The sequence below is a fragment of the Aulostomus chinensis genome, chromosome 14 (genome assembly GCF_037954235.1).
Source record: "Aulostomus chinensis isolate RoL2024-O1b breed Wild chromosome 14, RoL_Achi_v1.0, whole genome shotgun sequence".
In the NCBI taxonomy this organism is placed as follows: domain Eukaryota; kingdom Metazoa; phylum Chordata; class Actinopteri; order Syngnathiformes; family Aulostomidae; genus Aulostomus; species Aulostomus chinensis.
In genome coordinates, this window is record NC_141333.1 from 15,037,991 (window position 1) to 15,054,570 (window position 16,580).

General features: G+C 41.5%; 1 protein-coding gene across 1 annotated transcript; it reads right to left on the bottom strand.

Annotated features, from left to right (window-relative positions):
- Positions 1-6,104: 6,104 nt before the first annotated feature.
- Positions 6,105-13,603, bottom strand: lpla (lipoprotein lipase a). The gene is made up of 10 exons (XM_086223294.1): positions 13,324-13,603; positions 12,313-12,518; positions 11,883-12,062; positions 11,361-11,472; positions 10,412-10,654; positions 9,731-9,973; positions 8,607-8,727; positions 8,029-8,211; positions 7,800-7,907; positions 6,105-7,237 (listed from the first exon to the last, which is right to left on the bottom strand). The coding sequence occupies exons 1-10, from the start codon at positions 13,424-13,426 to the stop codon at positions 7,186-7,188; spliced, it is 1,551 nt and encodes a 516-aa protein (XP_086079420.1). The 5' UTR covers positions 13,427-13,603; the 3' UTR covers positions 6,105-7,185.
- Between the last annotated feature and the right edge of the window lie 2,977 nt (positions 13,604-16,580).

Genomic DNA, 16,580 nt, shown 5'->3' on the forward strand with positions numbered 1-16,580 from the left:
ACACGGCTTCTGGTTAAAAACACTACAATGTTCTACTTTGACTCTCGAATGAGGATGGAATCCGCCCACTTCTTGAAGAAATTACTCCTTAATCGGTTAAGTAAATCATTGGAACTCGTGACTAATAAGTCCGAATATTAAAAGAAAAACTGCATATGACACAGATGGTGAGCAAAAAAGAAGAAGAAAACTGGATCTATAGAAAATATCATCCATCAGACAGACCGGTGATCTGTTACCATTTGTCATCATTAGCACATTGTATGCAAAAAGATGCAACACGTGCATCACAAAGAAAAGTTTGATTAGCGGAAATATAAAAAGGGAAATGATTGCAGAGACTGTACATTTTCATAAACATAATATTTGAACTATGTTTAAGTGTCAAGACAAAGCCTGGTGAGGACAACGCTAACAGTGACAGCGACGAGGATGACAGCAGCGTGAAGCTGTGCAAGCATGTGGACTCTCCTTTCTCAGACGCCTGATATCTTAATCTGTGCCTGGTTTATGTGCAAGAGCACATTCAAGCTGTAATCTCTGATGGATTTGCAACCTCTGGCCTCGTGTTGCAGGTTCTTCCAGCTGGACTGATGCATGCAGGTGTTCCAGAAGAAGACCTGGACTGTTGTGTACAATAACAGACCAGTGGTTGGTCACCTACATGGCTGACTTCCTCTGACATTCCAGGACATGAGCAGCGGGGATAAACATGAGGGGCCTCTTAAGAACATTTGTGCCATTTTCTCAGCTCTCCTGTTGTCATGGTGTTACCATGCAGATAAGAGAGAGAGAGAGAGAGACAGGAGATTAGACACAACCAGCACCCAGCAGGATTATTCCTCGCTAGTCGAACCTGTTGCAATATCATGTCGTAATCTTTCTTTTATCAAATCAGTAAACATAATATTACATTGTGTTCTGGTGTATGGCTCTTATCAGTTATGGGCCTATGGATTTCTCCCCCCTTTACAACCTCCTGGGAAACTGTTCTGAATTCCCTGTCCCAGTGGATGTAAAGATAGTCATCCAGCTGGGTGTGTGTGTGTGTGTGTGTGTGTGTGTGTGTGTGTTTGTGTGTGTGTGTGTGTGTTTGTGTGTGTGTGTGTGTGTGTGTGTGTGTGTGTGTATATATATATATATATATATATATATATATATATATATACACATCCTCCCACAAGACATCAAGAGGGGACGAGGCTGATTGATACTCTAAATTGACTGTAGGTGTGACTGTGAGTGTGAATGGTTGTCTGTCTTTATGTGTTGGTCCTGAAACCCGTCCAGGATGAAGCCCACCTCTCGCCCAAAAGCTACTGGAATAGGTTCCAGCACCCCCCCCCCCCCCCCCCCCCATGACCCTCAACAGGATAAGAGGTAGAAAATGGCTGGATAGATTGATAAAAAAAGAGACACTCAGATCAAGTTGTAGTTCCAGACTCCTGGCCTGTTGGCATGCTGGAAAGAAGCAGCAACATTTGGGTCGTGCACGTAAGAATTAGCAATTCGTTAAATTCTTTGCTGGCCTTTGATGAAACTGCCAAGAAGTTTCAGACAAAGAATAATGAGGTCCCAGGGCACCAAATCCCAGAGGCCCCCCAAGAACAGATGAGTCCTCACCCCGCTCTCTCAAGAAAAGTGTCCTTTGCTTTTCCTGGGAAACGACGCCTCATGAAGGCAGTTTTGCAGCAGTCGTGTGCACGACAGCTGTGTTTGCTGTGGACTTTGACACTCATGATGCTGCTTATATTAGAACCGTATTATCAGCTTCACTGCTGTGGGCTGATACTTAAACTTTGATTGATTCAACTAAATTATGACAACTAAAACAAGCCACAGCGCTGATGCACATTGGCTCCGCCACGCCGATGCTGTTTTTACCATATATGAATACAATATATCAAAGAGGAAGAAGAGGATAAACTGAAACGATTTTGGTGGTCAAAGGTCAAGGTCAACCTGACAGGCAGCTATCACAGAGGGGTAGACTTAACAACAAAGTCATTCTACATTCATTTGTTCTTATTCAACATATACACACATTCTCATTTCGTTTTTTTTTATTTCATTTATCAAAAGAGAGGAACTGGCGTGATCTTGGAGGCCCCTGGAGGTTGGAGCATTCAGCCTTGAATAAATGATTACAGTTATAGTGGCAAATTTCTTATTATCTCCAGTATTTCCAAACTTTGATCTTTCACCTTTTACCGCATTTCACCCATTGGAAAAAAAAAAAAAATCTTTCCAGGAGCAGATTTTGAGCCAACATTCATGCAAGGAAAGTTGCCTCAACAGACTGATTTGCAGCCAAAAACTCCAGAACCAGATGCCAACGTAAACTGGGCACGAGGCTGATGAAGTAACCGCTGAGGGACAAGCATGTTGCCGGGAGGAGACGCAAACCAGAGACAAGTGAACTAGTGGCTAGTTAAGAGAGTGAGAATTATAGTGTGATAAATGGAACGACGTGTGATCTGTAATCCAAATGAAACGAAAGCTCCCTTGGCCAAAACTCTTAATACAATATTTTAAAGGTCTTTTATTTATATCTTAAGGTCTGCTGTCATCAGTCATGATATGAAAAGTTTACTTGCTTCCGCTGCCTGATGTTGGAGTCAAGTTCCACTTCACAAACTAAAAAAGTTCATTGAAACATCAACGCAACAATAGCACAAGTGCAATTATGAGAATGTTATCATTGGAAAAATATTCTACGCCTTCTTAACTTGAATAAAGCTCACAAATTGAAGATGATATATTATCTAATTGTTGTGCCAGTGAAGTTCACTCTCAGTAAACAAAGCTCTCTTTCTCTCTCTCTCATCCACACACAAACATTCCAGATGTTGCTCCCAGACAGCCCGCTGGTTCGATAGGCCGATTTCTCTTCTATGAACATGATAACATTTTCCTTGAAAAGCAAGAACTGCTTTTGCTTTCCCTCTGAAGCCCTCCATGTTGTCTCATTGTCTTCCTCCTCGCTGGGGAAATACTCAACAGCAGTGACTAAGAGGTGATGATGACAAGCCTGATGACAGGAGAGGGGGAAGTGTGAAGTGAAGAGTACAAGAAACACAAGAAGCGTATGACTCCTCCCTGGAGTTTGGAATCAACAAAATGTCTTGATATTTATGTAGTTCCAAGATTTATTTGTGAGGGTTTTTTCTAGGAATGGCACATGCTTGTGTCATCCGTATTCAGGAATTTATATTCCTCACTGTGCTTTTGTCATCCAAACACATGTGCGCGCACACTGTACCAAACAAAAAAACCTCTACAAAAACAAAAAAGGAAAAATGAAAGAAACATTTTCAGTTCAAGGAATTCCAAAGCTGAGAAGTTTAGGTGTTTGGTTTGAATTCAAGGAAAACCCAACTTTTGAATTCACTTTCTCTCCCAGTTTGTATTGACTTTTCCATTTCAAGCACTTTAGAGAGGAGTGCCTGTAGAGGACGATCATCATGAATGCTAAAAGATTTTAAAAATTTGTTGTTTAAATATGAGATAGATTTAACTGGATGTGTTTGGATAGGCCTGTTGTTAGAAAGGTTTCAACTTCCTCCAGGTGGTTGTGAGTCTCTGGCACATTTAGGCTGCATTCAGACCACATCAGGAACTGTGGCTCAGAAGCACCCGGACCAGTTCATTGAATTGAGAGAGAGAGAGACTGACTCCCATCAGGCTTGAGCAATCACCTTCCTTCAGTCTGGGTTCATTTGTTTTGAGTTTGACGGGATTAAATTGAGGAAAGGCTCCATGTGTGGTTTGACAATCTTCATCTTATTCGTCGTTTGCGGTTGGTGAGCAACATACATCAAACACACGCCTGCACAACTGCCTCCAAACTGCCTGATGTGAATTCAGCCTTAATTTTACTACAGCATAAAGATTCGTTCCCTTTGATTGGTTGATGATCTGAGATCTAGGATGCTTCTGTAAGTTGTTTTCCATCATCATCAACTAAGGCCCGCCAACAACTCAAAGTTATGATGGGGTTTTTGCACTGTGACCCAGAAAGAAAGTTGGTCAAAAAAAAGTTCTATATTGTTGTGTAAACTTTACAAACTTGCTATCTCTCTCTGTGAGGTAAAATGATGCTGATTTTTCTGATACCTGTAGGTTATTTTGGTTGTGTACTTGAGTTATCGGTGTATTCTAAAGAATAAATCTTGCGGTCTTCTTATTCAGGGACGGATTCTGGGACTTTGTCAACTTTTCCTCACCTGGACTTTCAAAATGAGCTGTAAATTAGCATTTCAATGTTGAAAATCTCTTTTTTTTTCTTTTTTTTTTTTGGTATCCCCATTTTGAAATCAAAAACACAGCAGGAACAGGATCGGACCAATGATTTCATGGAAAACAGAGTTGAGAGTCAGATTTTGTTGGATAAATGGAACAGCAGCATGTGCTCTTGTCATACCACTTTGCACTTTAATAACTTTGTGGTCCCACAACTGTTTTTGTTTTTGTTTTCGTTTTGTGGGAGTCAAACTGTGGATTGGTTCAGGGTTGCGTAATATGTTTTGAATTTTTAGCAAAGCTGGCTTAGTGTTAACAACAGGCTCTAATCCTGTTCTATTAAAATATGCTGGATGTGTGATTTAAGTGGATTCAGATGTTGGCTGATGTAAAATTACCTTTGTTTTTGACAAGCCCAACTTGTTATTAGCCACGAGGGAGACCCACTTCAGCTGTGCTGAGTCAATAACCTACTTAAACTCGCACTGCTGCTCCGCTGTTCGCTAGTAAAGTGTTATGTTCTTGTTATGTTTTTGTGTTGTCTCTACATACGTCCATCTGTTCTATTCTCATTAATGCAGGGCTCAAGAAAGAACTGAAAAGACTGTGGTGATCAAAGGTCAAGGTCACTGTCCCCTCATGTGTATCCATCCAATATTTGTTAATAGGTCTTCAAATTTGGCACAAACATCTACCGGGAGTCTGTGGTCAAAGGTCAAGATCATTGTGTAAAAGATACATCGTGAAGGAATACAAGCGCAATGTGGTTGATTAGAATGTTAGTTTGTCAGTTTAGAGGCTCTCGTTTACAGTGTTTATTTTCATCCACTTTGTGTTCACTCTTACATGTCTTTACATTTCACCATTAAAAAGTAAAAAGCTTTGTATGAGGAAATGTGGAGAAAACTGTCTTCACGTCATGGAAAAAGAGCCAGGGAAAGACCTGAATCAGAGGTATTAATCCCCCGCAAAAAGGCCATTTTAGGACAACTTGGATTAATTAATCGGGCTTAGTTGCACAAACTATGTCGGCATGTTTACATAATCTCATAAATTGCAGCTGTGACTCACAGAGAACGTTTGACAGCAAGACTTAAATGGATTCTGATTTACTGTATGATGGTTGGAAAGACTGGAGGGTCTGATTGCCAACAATGTTTGAACAACAAGAAAAAAAAAGCCAAATATCCTGTCAACTAAGTATCGTTACACAATGGACCGATATTGACCTGTATGAACACTGACTTGGTGCCACTGACGTCAAACTCGTGCCAGTAATGCTTCATAACAAGCCTTGAAGGAGGAAATGCAATCAAGTGATGTATTTTGATTGAAATTCTGCAAATCTTAACCCTAAACAAGACTTCACTTGTTCGTAAAGGTATTGAAGTCTCTTTTCAGGAGCTGTGTCAGGGGCTGTCACGCAAAGAACTAAATTCTATTCGGCGTATCAGGAGCCGTGTAAGTCTCACTTCTGATAGAACACCCGACATGTTCCTGCCTTGGCAGATAGCTTGCATGCTGAGTGTTTTGATAAGAAAAACTCATTTTTTATTCATGGATGGATTCATTTTCCATGTTCAGGTTTTGCTCGTTTCATTCTTTCCTTTGGTAGATGATGCACTACCTGCGAGTCCTGCGGTGGATCCCTCAGCTGTCATATTGATATTTCAACATTTTTCCACCATTTTTTTTTTTCAAAATCGTACAGCTTCTGGTTGAATAATATGGTTGCTGATCATGATTTTAAAAGTATTTCTCACTCACAAGAGGTTGATCTACCCAAAGTGAAGGTTTAGATCTTATTTTGATAATATGATTAATATCTGAAAGCATCTTGAGCAGTCAGAGATGTCAGAATATTGAGTTTATATCTTTATTAAACCCCCCTGGGCTCTCTCTTGATACAGTGCACTTCATCTCAGTTCATAATGCACTAAACAGCTAGTGTGAACACCACTCTGATCGATAATTCCAACACCTTTTTCATCATATAGAAATAAAAAAAGCTTCATTTTTATAAAAATACAGATGACATTGGAAGCCTGCCAAAATATATTACAGCTTAATATACAAATATATAAATGTACATTCAATAAATACAATGTGGCGTATTCTTGAGATGTTTTATGGCTGTCATGTAGGTCGATCCATCACAAATGACAAAGGCTTGCATTTTTATTTTCAACAATTTAGCAATGTTTGACCTTTCAAAATAAGGGCATGTGTTATACTGAGCTTGATGCCAACTGCAATCTCAGTAACTGTAACATTAAAATGGCTGCAGGGTTAAAATGAGCCTTTTAAAGTGACCTGTGACAAAATAACCGAAACACAATCAAAAAGAACAAGCAAGGCTTCTAGATCCAATTTGAATACGTAGCTCATGACATATCAGTATCTAAATTCAGTAGATAATACTTCTTTGGTCCCTGTTGATTGTTGGCATTCAGTGGTTAGATAAAGACAAAAGAGACAAAATGATCATTAAAAAAAACAAAAACAAAAGGATGTGCCTGGATTAAGCCTATCTCTCTGAATCATTTATCAATAAACAATAATCCAAAGTTCACATAGGCAAAGAAAACATTTTAGGGGTTCACAATTCTGTAAAAGCATAAACAAATGATTACAAAGATATTGCAAAACTACACAATGAGTAAATATGTCAGATGTGAGCAATCACGGAGAGATGTGAAACATTTGTCAGCAGGATAAGATAGAGAGGAGCGACTTCGTGAGCAGATGGACTTCCAGCACAGCAGATGAGGTCGTGTTGGTTGCACAAGGGAGCCGAAGCCATACAAGAGCGAGAAGCAGAAACAAAACAAAATGCAGTATTCCAGTATGCGTCCAGTTAGTCGAAAAGGCATTCCCAGTGTTGTGCTGTCCATCTTTGGCTATGTGTCTAGAGATGATTGATGTGTTTTCAAGTGCAGGTTTTCAAGCATCAGTCTGCCCAAAAAGACTGCCCTGTGTTTTCAGCTTGTGTAACCTGGAGGGGAGAAAAAAATGAGAGTAAGGAGAAGAGCCTCTGCATCTGATACATAACAAGTCCTTTTTTCTGAGTTTGGTTGCGTTAACGTGACAAACATATCATCATAGAAGGAATTATAGACCCTGATTAAATTTGGAATAGCACAATTTATCAGTGGATTCATTATAATAAACCACTAAACCACTCTTATTTTTCAATGCGATTGAGTTCTAGGGACCAAATACTATTGAGAATGTTATGATGGCTGATATCCGATCATCGTCCACATCAAAGTCCATCCAATAAAAAGCGGGGGGTTTTTTTAACCACAGGATGGCTCACTGGCATTTGCGCTATTAACACTGAAGCTTATCAGTATTCAACCGCTTGCTACATCGATCCAAACATTGCTTTGTTTTTTGGAGGGAAGCGGTCGCTGTTGTGGGGTTCTCATTCAGTACTGGATGATCAAGTATGTCGATCCAAACAAACAGAAAAACCCAAGTTGAAAACGACCAGAATTTGCCTCTAAGGTGCCGTGCTGCAGAAGCCATATAAAAGAAACTGCTCTTCAACTTACAGTTTCTCTTTACGACTCATGTTGTCTTCTTTTGACTTGACAAAGACAGCGTCCTCTCCTCCTCTCACCAGGTAGGCAAACTCTCCCTCCTTCGCGCTGAAGATCACCCTGAAATCACATCAGGAGAAAACTCCGTCAAGTAAACCTGATGTGAAAAATCTGATTTAGAAACACCTGCGTCTGAAGTGTACTCTCTAGTTGATTCTGAATAATCATATCAATGTCTTACTTGGACTGTTTCTCCCCAGATTTGACACGCAGTTTTCTGATGTGGAACTTGCTGCTGCCCCACCAGTCTGACCAGCTGATGAGGGCGTCTTTCTCCCAGCGCAGTTTCACGATCATCAGGTCTCCGATGTCCACATCAGTGGTGACGAGGAAGGATAAGGTGGTGTTACCGTTCATGACAGGCCTACAGGATGACAGGAGAAGGGTCAAAGGTCAGATGCTCAGAATGCACCGTCCTGTACACAGAGACGCCTCCATCACGTGACAGTTTATGTGTGTGTGTGTGTGTGTATGTGTGAGTGTCAGCAGGTGTGTACAAGTGCGCAAGTTGCTTCTGATCTTTATTTAGTGACTGAGAGGCTGCAGACACTCACTCTTGCTGACCATTTACTATTTCTTGTGAGCGGGTATGAATATGAAGTATGGGTGTACTGTGTGTGCATGTGTGTGTGAGACTGCGTGTTTTAAAAGCCTGCCCACACATCGATATGACGTACGCAACACGACTGGATCACATCACCCTATAAAAGTCCCGCTGCCAATAACAAGTGTGTGTGTGTGTGTTTCTAATTTACGTACAGGACAAAGGCGATGTCTTCCTTCTCTCCATGGGTTCCATACAGCGAAATCTTCATTGGCTGCTCTGTGAAGCTCAGTTGGTCCTTACAGAAGAAATGCACCTTCACTTGGTAGTGGAACACTGAGAGAGAGAGAGAGAGAGAGAGAGAGAGAGAGAGAGAGAGAGAGAGAGGGAGAGGGAGAGGGAGAAAGAGAGAGAGAAGAATTTAGCGTGTGTGAGACAGTCTCTCAAACAACTACAATTTCACTCTCATACTTTGCTGTTTCCATCATCTCACACACACCACTACACACACTACTACTTAAAGCCTTTATATAACTATCATCATCGTTCTCCATGTGACTGTCACAGTGTTGCATGTACACACAGATTTGGGCAAAACCCTTTCACACTAAAAGATGTGTTGAGATGGATTAACACATATGGACTTATATTTAAATTGAGGCCACAAAATTTGACTTTTACCAAATTGTTAACTAAATTGAAGCAACTGGTTATATCTTGAGGCCTCAAAATGACTAAACTGAGGGAAAATGTTATACTTTCTTTGTCCATTCACAAAAGAGATCTCTGCAGCCACTCCAGGGTTCACACCTCTGATACTCATCAAGATACGTACTGCACATGCTCATCTTTCAACATCTCACAACCTCATTCCAACCATAACGCTGGACTTGTACCAAAATGCAACTCTAAAATAAACTTCTCCATTGCCAAAGTCTCATATGGCAGGAGTGTTGTGTTACTTATCACACTCAACCCCCCCCCCTCCAAAAACTACCACTGCTTCTAAAATACCCATGACCTCCTCTTTATGTAACCTGCAGAATTCTTGCAACTGGTAGTAGTTGAATGCTGGAGATGTCTGTGGTTGTGTTCCCTGTTCTCATAACAGAGGAGGTGTGAGTTTACCAACTCAAAATGCGCGAAATTCAGTTTCATCCACGCAAGATGCGTTCACAGATTATAAATTGAGGATTAATCCAATTAGGAATGTGTACTGATTAACCCAGTGCTCAGTTATTCTGCATCAATCCACTCAAGGTTTTTTCCTACAGTCATTTTACAGCAGAATATTTCTCTCTTCACACCCTCTTTAGAACTGCGCAGTCAGTCTCCTTACCTTTGTACGGCATCATTTCACGAGTCTTCAAGTACATCTTGGCACTACGGGCCGTGCGGACTTTGTTGACGTTGTAGCCGAGCTTGTTGCAGCGGTTCTTCCTGCAGCTGAGGCAAAGGCCCTTGTTGAAAGCCTCTTTGCTGCTGCAGCGGTAAGCCATGCTCTGCTGCTTAATGTTCAGCAGAGAGTCAATGAACAGGTGGATGGAGCGCTCGTGGGAGCATTTGACAAGCTGGTCCATGTCTGCAGGACACACACAGAACATTTGAGGGGCTTCTCACACATGACATCATTTTACAGAGTAAATGTCTTCCTTATGTGCAACTTTTACGGCTTTTTGTGCCGCAGTGGGCAGAAATGTGTATTTATGGTGCAGCGTGGGCTGGTACCACTGGGTTTAAGAAGGTTCTCCCAAAGTCGGACATAAAAAAGACACAATATTTCATCCTGAGGTCATAGATTTTGACCTCAGGATGAAAAAATAATAATAATGATGAAAAAAAAAAAATAAATAAGGGATGAAACCCGCCAACATGCAGATATTAATCCAGGCTGCTCTAGCTGAAGTGCTAACACTATACTGACTACATTACCATACAGATATGTGGGCTTAAATGGAAACCAATGCAAAGCAGCTTAAATCTTGAGATGAAGTGTAGTGAAAAAAACAAACAAACGTACTTTGGAGGCCCCTGATGCCTCCCTTGGCGATTCCCAACAAAGTATTCTGGATGTCGCAGCCTGGCTGGAAGGTGCCACCGTTGGGGTAAATATCGATGTGGCCTACAGGTCTCTGGATGCCGATGCTACGGTCTGGGGAGCCTCTGGTGTTGGTGTGCAAAACATCCACAAACTGGGCATCATCTCTTGAGAGGGTGCTCTGGGCGTCAGCGTGCTCAAAGGTGGGACCCGCAGGGTCGAGTCCTGCAAAAGGGACGATGACTATTTCAGTAGTGTTTGGGAAGGCGTGTTTGTGCTACCGATCTTGCTACGTATGAAAACATCTGAAGTTATACATTTGCTCCGGCCTCTTTAAGCCACATGAACGTCTGCAGAACTGCTGAGGCTCAGAACAATGCGAGGCTGTAATTGCTGGTTCTTAATGGGCTGCCACTCTTCCAGATCAGATCAGAGTGAACATGCCATTATTGTAAGCAGGTCAGAGAGATTTCAGAGTCGGCTCAACCTCGGAGTGGCACACAGGGGATTGGACCAAGAGGCTGGCACTTACTGGCTACATGCACACAGGCCAGGAATGTGATGGCTGGCAGATTATATTTCACAAACTGGTCTGCAGACAATAGTGGGTTTACTTATGCACTAGCGTATGCTGGGATGTGGTGTGTCAATGCTGCGGATTCACCGATTTAGAGATTCAATTTAGACATTCGCTAAAACGCACGATCGGTAGAGAAGTCTGAGTGGTTCATGTTTACTTTTAAATCATACTCTCAGTTGACAGTACGGGGAAAAGTGCAGGTTTAGCTAATTATTCTGGTTTCATGCGACAAAACTACTTAAAACTGAGCACATCAGTATCCACACGTCCATGCTAGTCTCCCATTTACGTGAGCGAACGACACTGCATTTGATCTGAAAGACTTATAAGTGAGTTGGTTCATGTTGTCACCTGTAATCCTGTTGATTTTATGGTCAGAAAGGTGTCCAGCGACTCCTGCCACGTGAGCCCCCAAACTGTAGCCCAGCAGATGAATCTTCTCCCAGAGGAACTGTTGCTCTCTCTAAATGGGAGACATGGATGTGTCACATGACCATACCTTACTAGAAGATTTAAACAAGAATATCAGTTGGGTTTGAAATGTGTATGTGATCGTATGCTTTGCCACATAGCCACATAAAATAAAGACGAGCAAAAGAAAGGAATACACATGCTGGCACCCGTTTTCCTTCAAACAACGGCTGGCTCCACTAAATAGCGGGCCTTGTAATGAGAAGCTGCTGCAACCTCAGACACATCCATAAAAATTCTTTATAGGACGTTTAAAATCTCAACAGCATGAAAACGTATCTGCAGCAGCACCACTGGATTCAAAATATGACATCATCTGCTACAATACTTTTAGACAGTTTCACCAGCTGTTCTAGTTTCTTTCTTTATATATTTACTGCTCAGAAGAGGACAAATACTCACTTGTAACCAGGTGACAAACTTAGCGACGTCTCGGCCCACCAGTTTGGTGTAGGCTGCAGAGGTTGGGTAATGCTGACTGGCGCGTGACAGCCAGTCCACCACGATCACGTTGGATTTGGGTTCCCGGTTGTAGAGAGCGGAGACTAACTTTGGCACCCAGCTCTCAAACAGCCCTGTTACCTACAGTAACACACACACACGCACACACACACACACACACACACACAAAACGTCACACACATCTCTCTACGGTCAAGCACATGACTCATCCTGGGTCCTGCAACTGGTTCGTCTGGTCCAAATCTCAAACGACCGACTCCGAACCACACCACAGGAGGACCGGCACGCATCCGTCAGAAATCAGCGACATGAGAAGATGCTGGAGGCTGTTTTTAATGTTCAATAAAAGCGCAGGCCGATGACAATTTACCGTCCAGCCGTGGATCACGATGAAGGTCTGGAAGTCTGGATTAAATTCACACTCCTGGATGGTCTCGGGGTTTCCAGCGACTATATAGCACATGTCATCATCTGGGAATTCTGCTGAGCGCAGGGAGAACTTGGACTCAATGTCGCTGTAGTCGGTGATCCATTCCGTGGCGTTCAGGAGGGGAACATCGGTGACGGTGGCGGTCGCTGTTACAACACAACAGCATGAAGGCGATCAGTGCAAACATAGATGGAAGCCTCTTGTTATTTCAAATTATTTTAGCATTTAAAAAAAAAAAACCTCTATTAAACTCACTCCGGGGCTGTTTTCCAGCAGTGATATAACAGAGAAGAAAATAAAGAAATTTAAGCGTTAGAAGAAAACAACTTATTTTTTATTTTTCCCAAAAAATGACGCAGCTTCTTTCTAGTTTACTGCGACCACACGAATCTGAACAAGTAGCTGCAGATACAGCGTGAAAGTGTCGCCCCCTTTTGACTGCGTCGCATTTCTACGAGTAAAAAGTTTTATTGCAGATAATCTGGATTTATTTAAACGGAGTCAAATCAGTTGTATTGAAACAGGATGAACACAACTAATCAGATCCTGTCAGTGAGCCCAGCCTGTTCTTGACCGAATGAAATGAAAGAGTTTCCATTTTTGAAAGTGATAACATGTTAAATGACGTGATCTCTCTTTTTTCTAAGCTGAATAGCTTTTAGGATTTGTGTTAATGCAGCATCAAATATATATTTTGATTTGAGTGATTAGTAGAGTTAATATCCCCCCCTCCCGTCCCCTTCTCCGCTCAAACAAAGAGTGCAGCAGACACACATGGAGCTTTATGGTATGAAATGGGATGCAGCCCAGCAGAGCTCAACACAAAGCGTTTGCGGGGTTATTCCCGGTCAACACGCAGCAGCATGTATTAATTAACCTGCGTATCTGCGCTTCCGTTCACGGCATGAGTCATTCGGACACTCAGATATCAGATTCATGTCAAAATCTTACCAAACACGCTGCTGGTGGTGGATTCAGTTTCACAAGAAAAAGTTGCAAAAAAGTTTCCCAAAATAATCCAAAAAGTGAAAAAATTAATGTTTTCTTTTCCCATATTAATAAGATTTGTTTTTTGTTTTTTTGTTTTGCCTTGTTTGTAAGTGTAAGGATTTAAAAAAAAAAAAAAGAAAAAAAGCCCAGTTTTTGTTCAAATAGTTTGTATCCAATTTGAAGCCGGACACCGGCGTGAAGGTGGCGTGGAGTGAAGTTTTCTTACGGTCTGTCACAGTTACCGCTCCAAGTCATCTTTATTGCTGGCTCATTTAAATATTCAATCATGATTGGCTGGAGGTTAGAGGGCGGGGCTTTAACTCCGTCCACGCTCCGATTCACTCAGAGGAGATCATTCACAACAACTTCACTCACTGGAGACATGAGCGTCGCAGCGCCAAGGACTCAGCATGAGGCTTTAACTGGAGGGGGGAGAGACCCCTGCCAAGGCCAATAGCCCCCTCATCTATTATATGCAAATACACAACTGGAACCATATGTCTGCATGTCTGGATGTACTTCTACTAGCAGGAGTATGATTTACTTGTCATGCATAGTCCATGTAAAACTTGCTGAGGGAACCTGCTGCCAAAGAATGTTAATGCTCTTTGAGAAATGGTGATAACGAGAAGGTAAAGAAGCAAGAGAAGCAATTTGGAACTGAAGTAATATCTTGTATATTAGCATTTTAGGGACTTTGTACTTTTACTTTTACTTTTACTTTTACAACATTTATTTGAACTCATCAGTTAAGAGTTACTTTAAAGTGAAAGATTGTACGTATGGAAAACTCAGCCATGTATTACGAACATGCCTGCAAATTTTAAGACATAATCAGCAGAACCAGAGCTGGAACAGAAACATGACCTTTGGAGGTCAGTGGATTCATTACTGAACACTCCCAAGCACTGGTATACACCAAGTACAATGTGTACTTTTATTCTGAGTACTTAAATCAACTCAGCATCAAATACACTGAATCAGAACGGAGATTTTCACTTTTACCAGAGTGCAGTTTTTTTCGGAGCATTTCTTGTTTCACCTAAGCAACTGCATAGCATGAAGAGAGAACGATCACAAGCACGTGTCCAGGTGTATACAATAGCTTCTTTAAATATACAGTTTAACTATAAGTTGGGTTCAACCTGAATGTCACAGCATCAATATATAAAAAGGGTTGATGGTTTTTTTGAGTGGGAGGAGGGTCTCCCGAGGGGTGCTCTCAAGAGTGTGGAAGCAGGCCCAGTGAAAGAATATTACATCTGTTATATAAAAAAAAAAAGAACATGGTGTACAAGAACCTAAATGTATGTGATCTGGTTAAAGAGATAGTTCCCACATGCCAGTGTTTAGTTTAGGGAATTGTGCGGTTTTCCCATTTTCTCAGAGTGAGAAACTAATAAGCGCCTGAGGATGGACTTTTTTTGTTTTGTTTTTTGTAGTTTTTTTATATTTGATGCATTGGGAAGTTATATAAAACAGCAATATCAGACTAAAATGGCTGAGTTGCTGAGTGATCATATTACACAATCGTGATCCAAAAGGCATCCAGGAACTTAGCAAGTAAACAAAGGGGGAGGACTTGGGGGGGGGGGGGGTGTGCCTTGCTCGAAGCTTTGTCTGACGGGAGGCCCACAGTCTCAGACTCAGAAAACCAGCATCATAACTGGAGAAAACAGACTGGTCTTGTGAATGAATGAGCTCTCACTCCCATTCTATTGATGTTCAGTACATTTGTGGTCCAGAGAAAAATGTTTGCACAGTCAGGACAGATGATGAGTCGCTGTCCGTGTGTGATAAAAGCTGCTTTCTCATTGGTCCACTGGTCAAAAACAAAAAACGAGTTCATATTTTAAGAAAAAGAGAACATTCTTGTCTCCTATCACGTCATGCGATATGAAAACAAGATGTTCAGACACAGTGCTTCCATTATGGTGGCAGTTAAGCTCTTTTTGTGGCACTTGGGGGCACCAAAGAAGCTCTCAACAAATCAAAGACATGTGGAGCAGAAATATTTGTCTGTCTGCGTTTTATGAGGATTTTCATGCCAAAACACCTGCGCAGGAATCGGTCACACCCCTGTTATCGCTCAGAGGGCAATAAAAACACGCCGACTGTCCCGTGATAATATTATTGTATGTTTTCTGATGTCAGTTCACTCACACCGCATCATGATTGATGTTACAGGGTAAAGTATCATAGTTTCTAAACTGTTTCAGAGAATCAGATCTCTCTGTGTGTTTGTGTGTATATGTGTGTGTGTGTGTGTGTGTGTGTGTGTGTGTGTGTGTGTGTGTGTGAGAGAGAGAGAGAGAGAGAGAGATGTCCTCCTATTGTGTTACTGTGTTGAATTGCTCAGAGACAAACTGGATAGATGAAATATCACATGTCGTGCATGACTCAGAGGGATGTTTCCTGTATTTACGGCTTGATTTATCGATGGACATGAAGATTGCTGTGCTAGTTTTACAAGCTGTCGTTCACAGAAAACCGTTATGTTAACTTTAATGCTGCATCGGCGAGAGGATTTCCAGATATATAAAAAGATTAAAACAACATTGAAAAGTGCATTAAATGTTTAAATGTAAAGATAAAAATAGCACCATAACTAGATTGGAAAATCAGTTGAAACTTGGCTTGTTTGGATACATCTATTCCTTCATGTGTGCAGAGTTTGTACACTTCGAGCCCCTTAGAGGAGATGGGGGGGCCGCAAATCTCTGGCACAACCAAGCAGATTCACATCCCCTCTAAACCAACAGACCTTTTCTGCAACCAGCTGCTCTGTATGTCCCTGTTCTAAATATAATCCTCTTTCATCTTATATGTTCAAGCACATGTATGTTTGTGTGTGTGTGTGTGTGTGTGTGTGTGTGTGTGTGTGTGTGTGTGTGTGTGTGTGTGTGATTGTTTGGGAAGTGATGCTTATGGCCAGACCAGTAGGCCCAACCCAGTGATTAGAGAGAAGAGCAACGCCTTTCCCTCAGCCAGCCATCGTAGTCTTGATCTTGACATGTTTGGCCACGAGGGAGTCTGATAAAAAACAGAACGGCAATGAAAAGATCAAATAGCAACACAAGGAGTCGTCCTAAATAACTTAGCATTGCTAAAAATTCTGATTTCCTCAGGGTTTTTTTTTTTTAAATGGGTTCTCAATTAAATGGCTGAAATAAAGACTGTGGTTTTGTTCTACTGTATAAAATGCGTCTTTCTTTGTA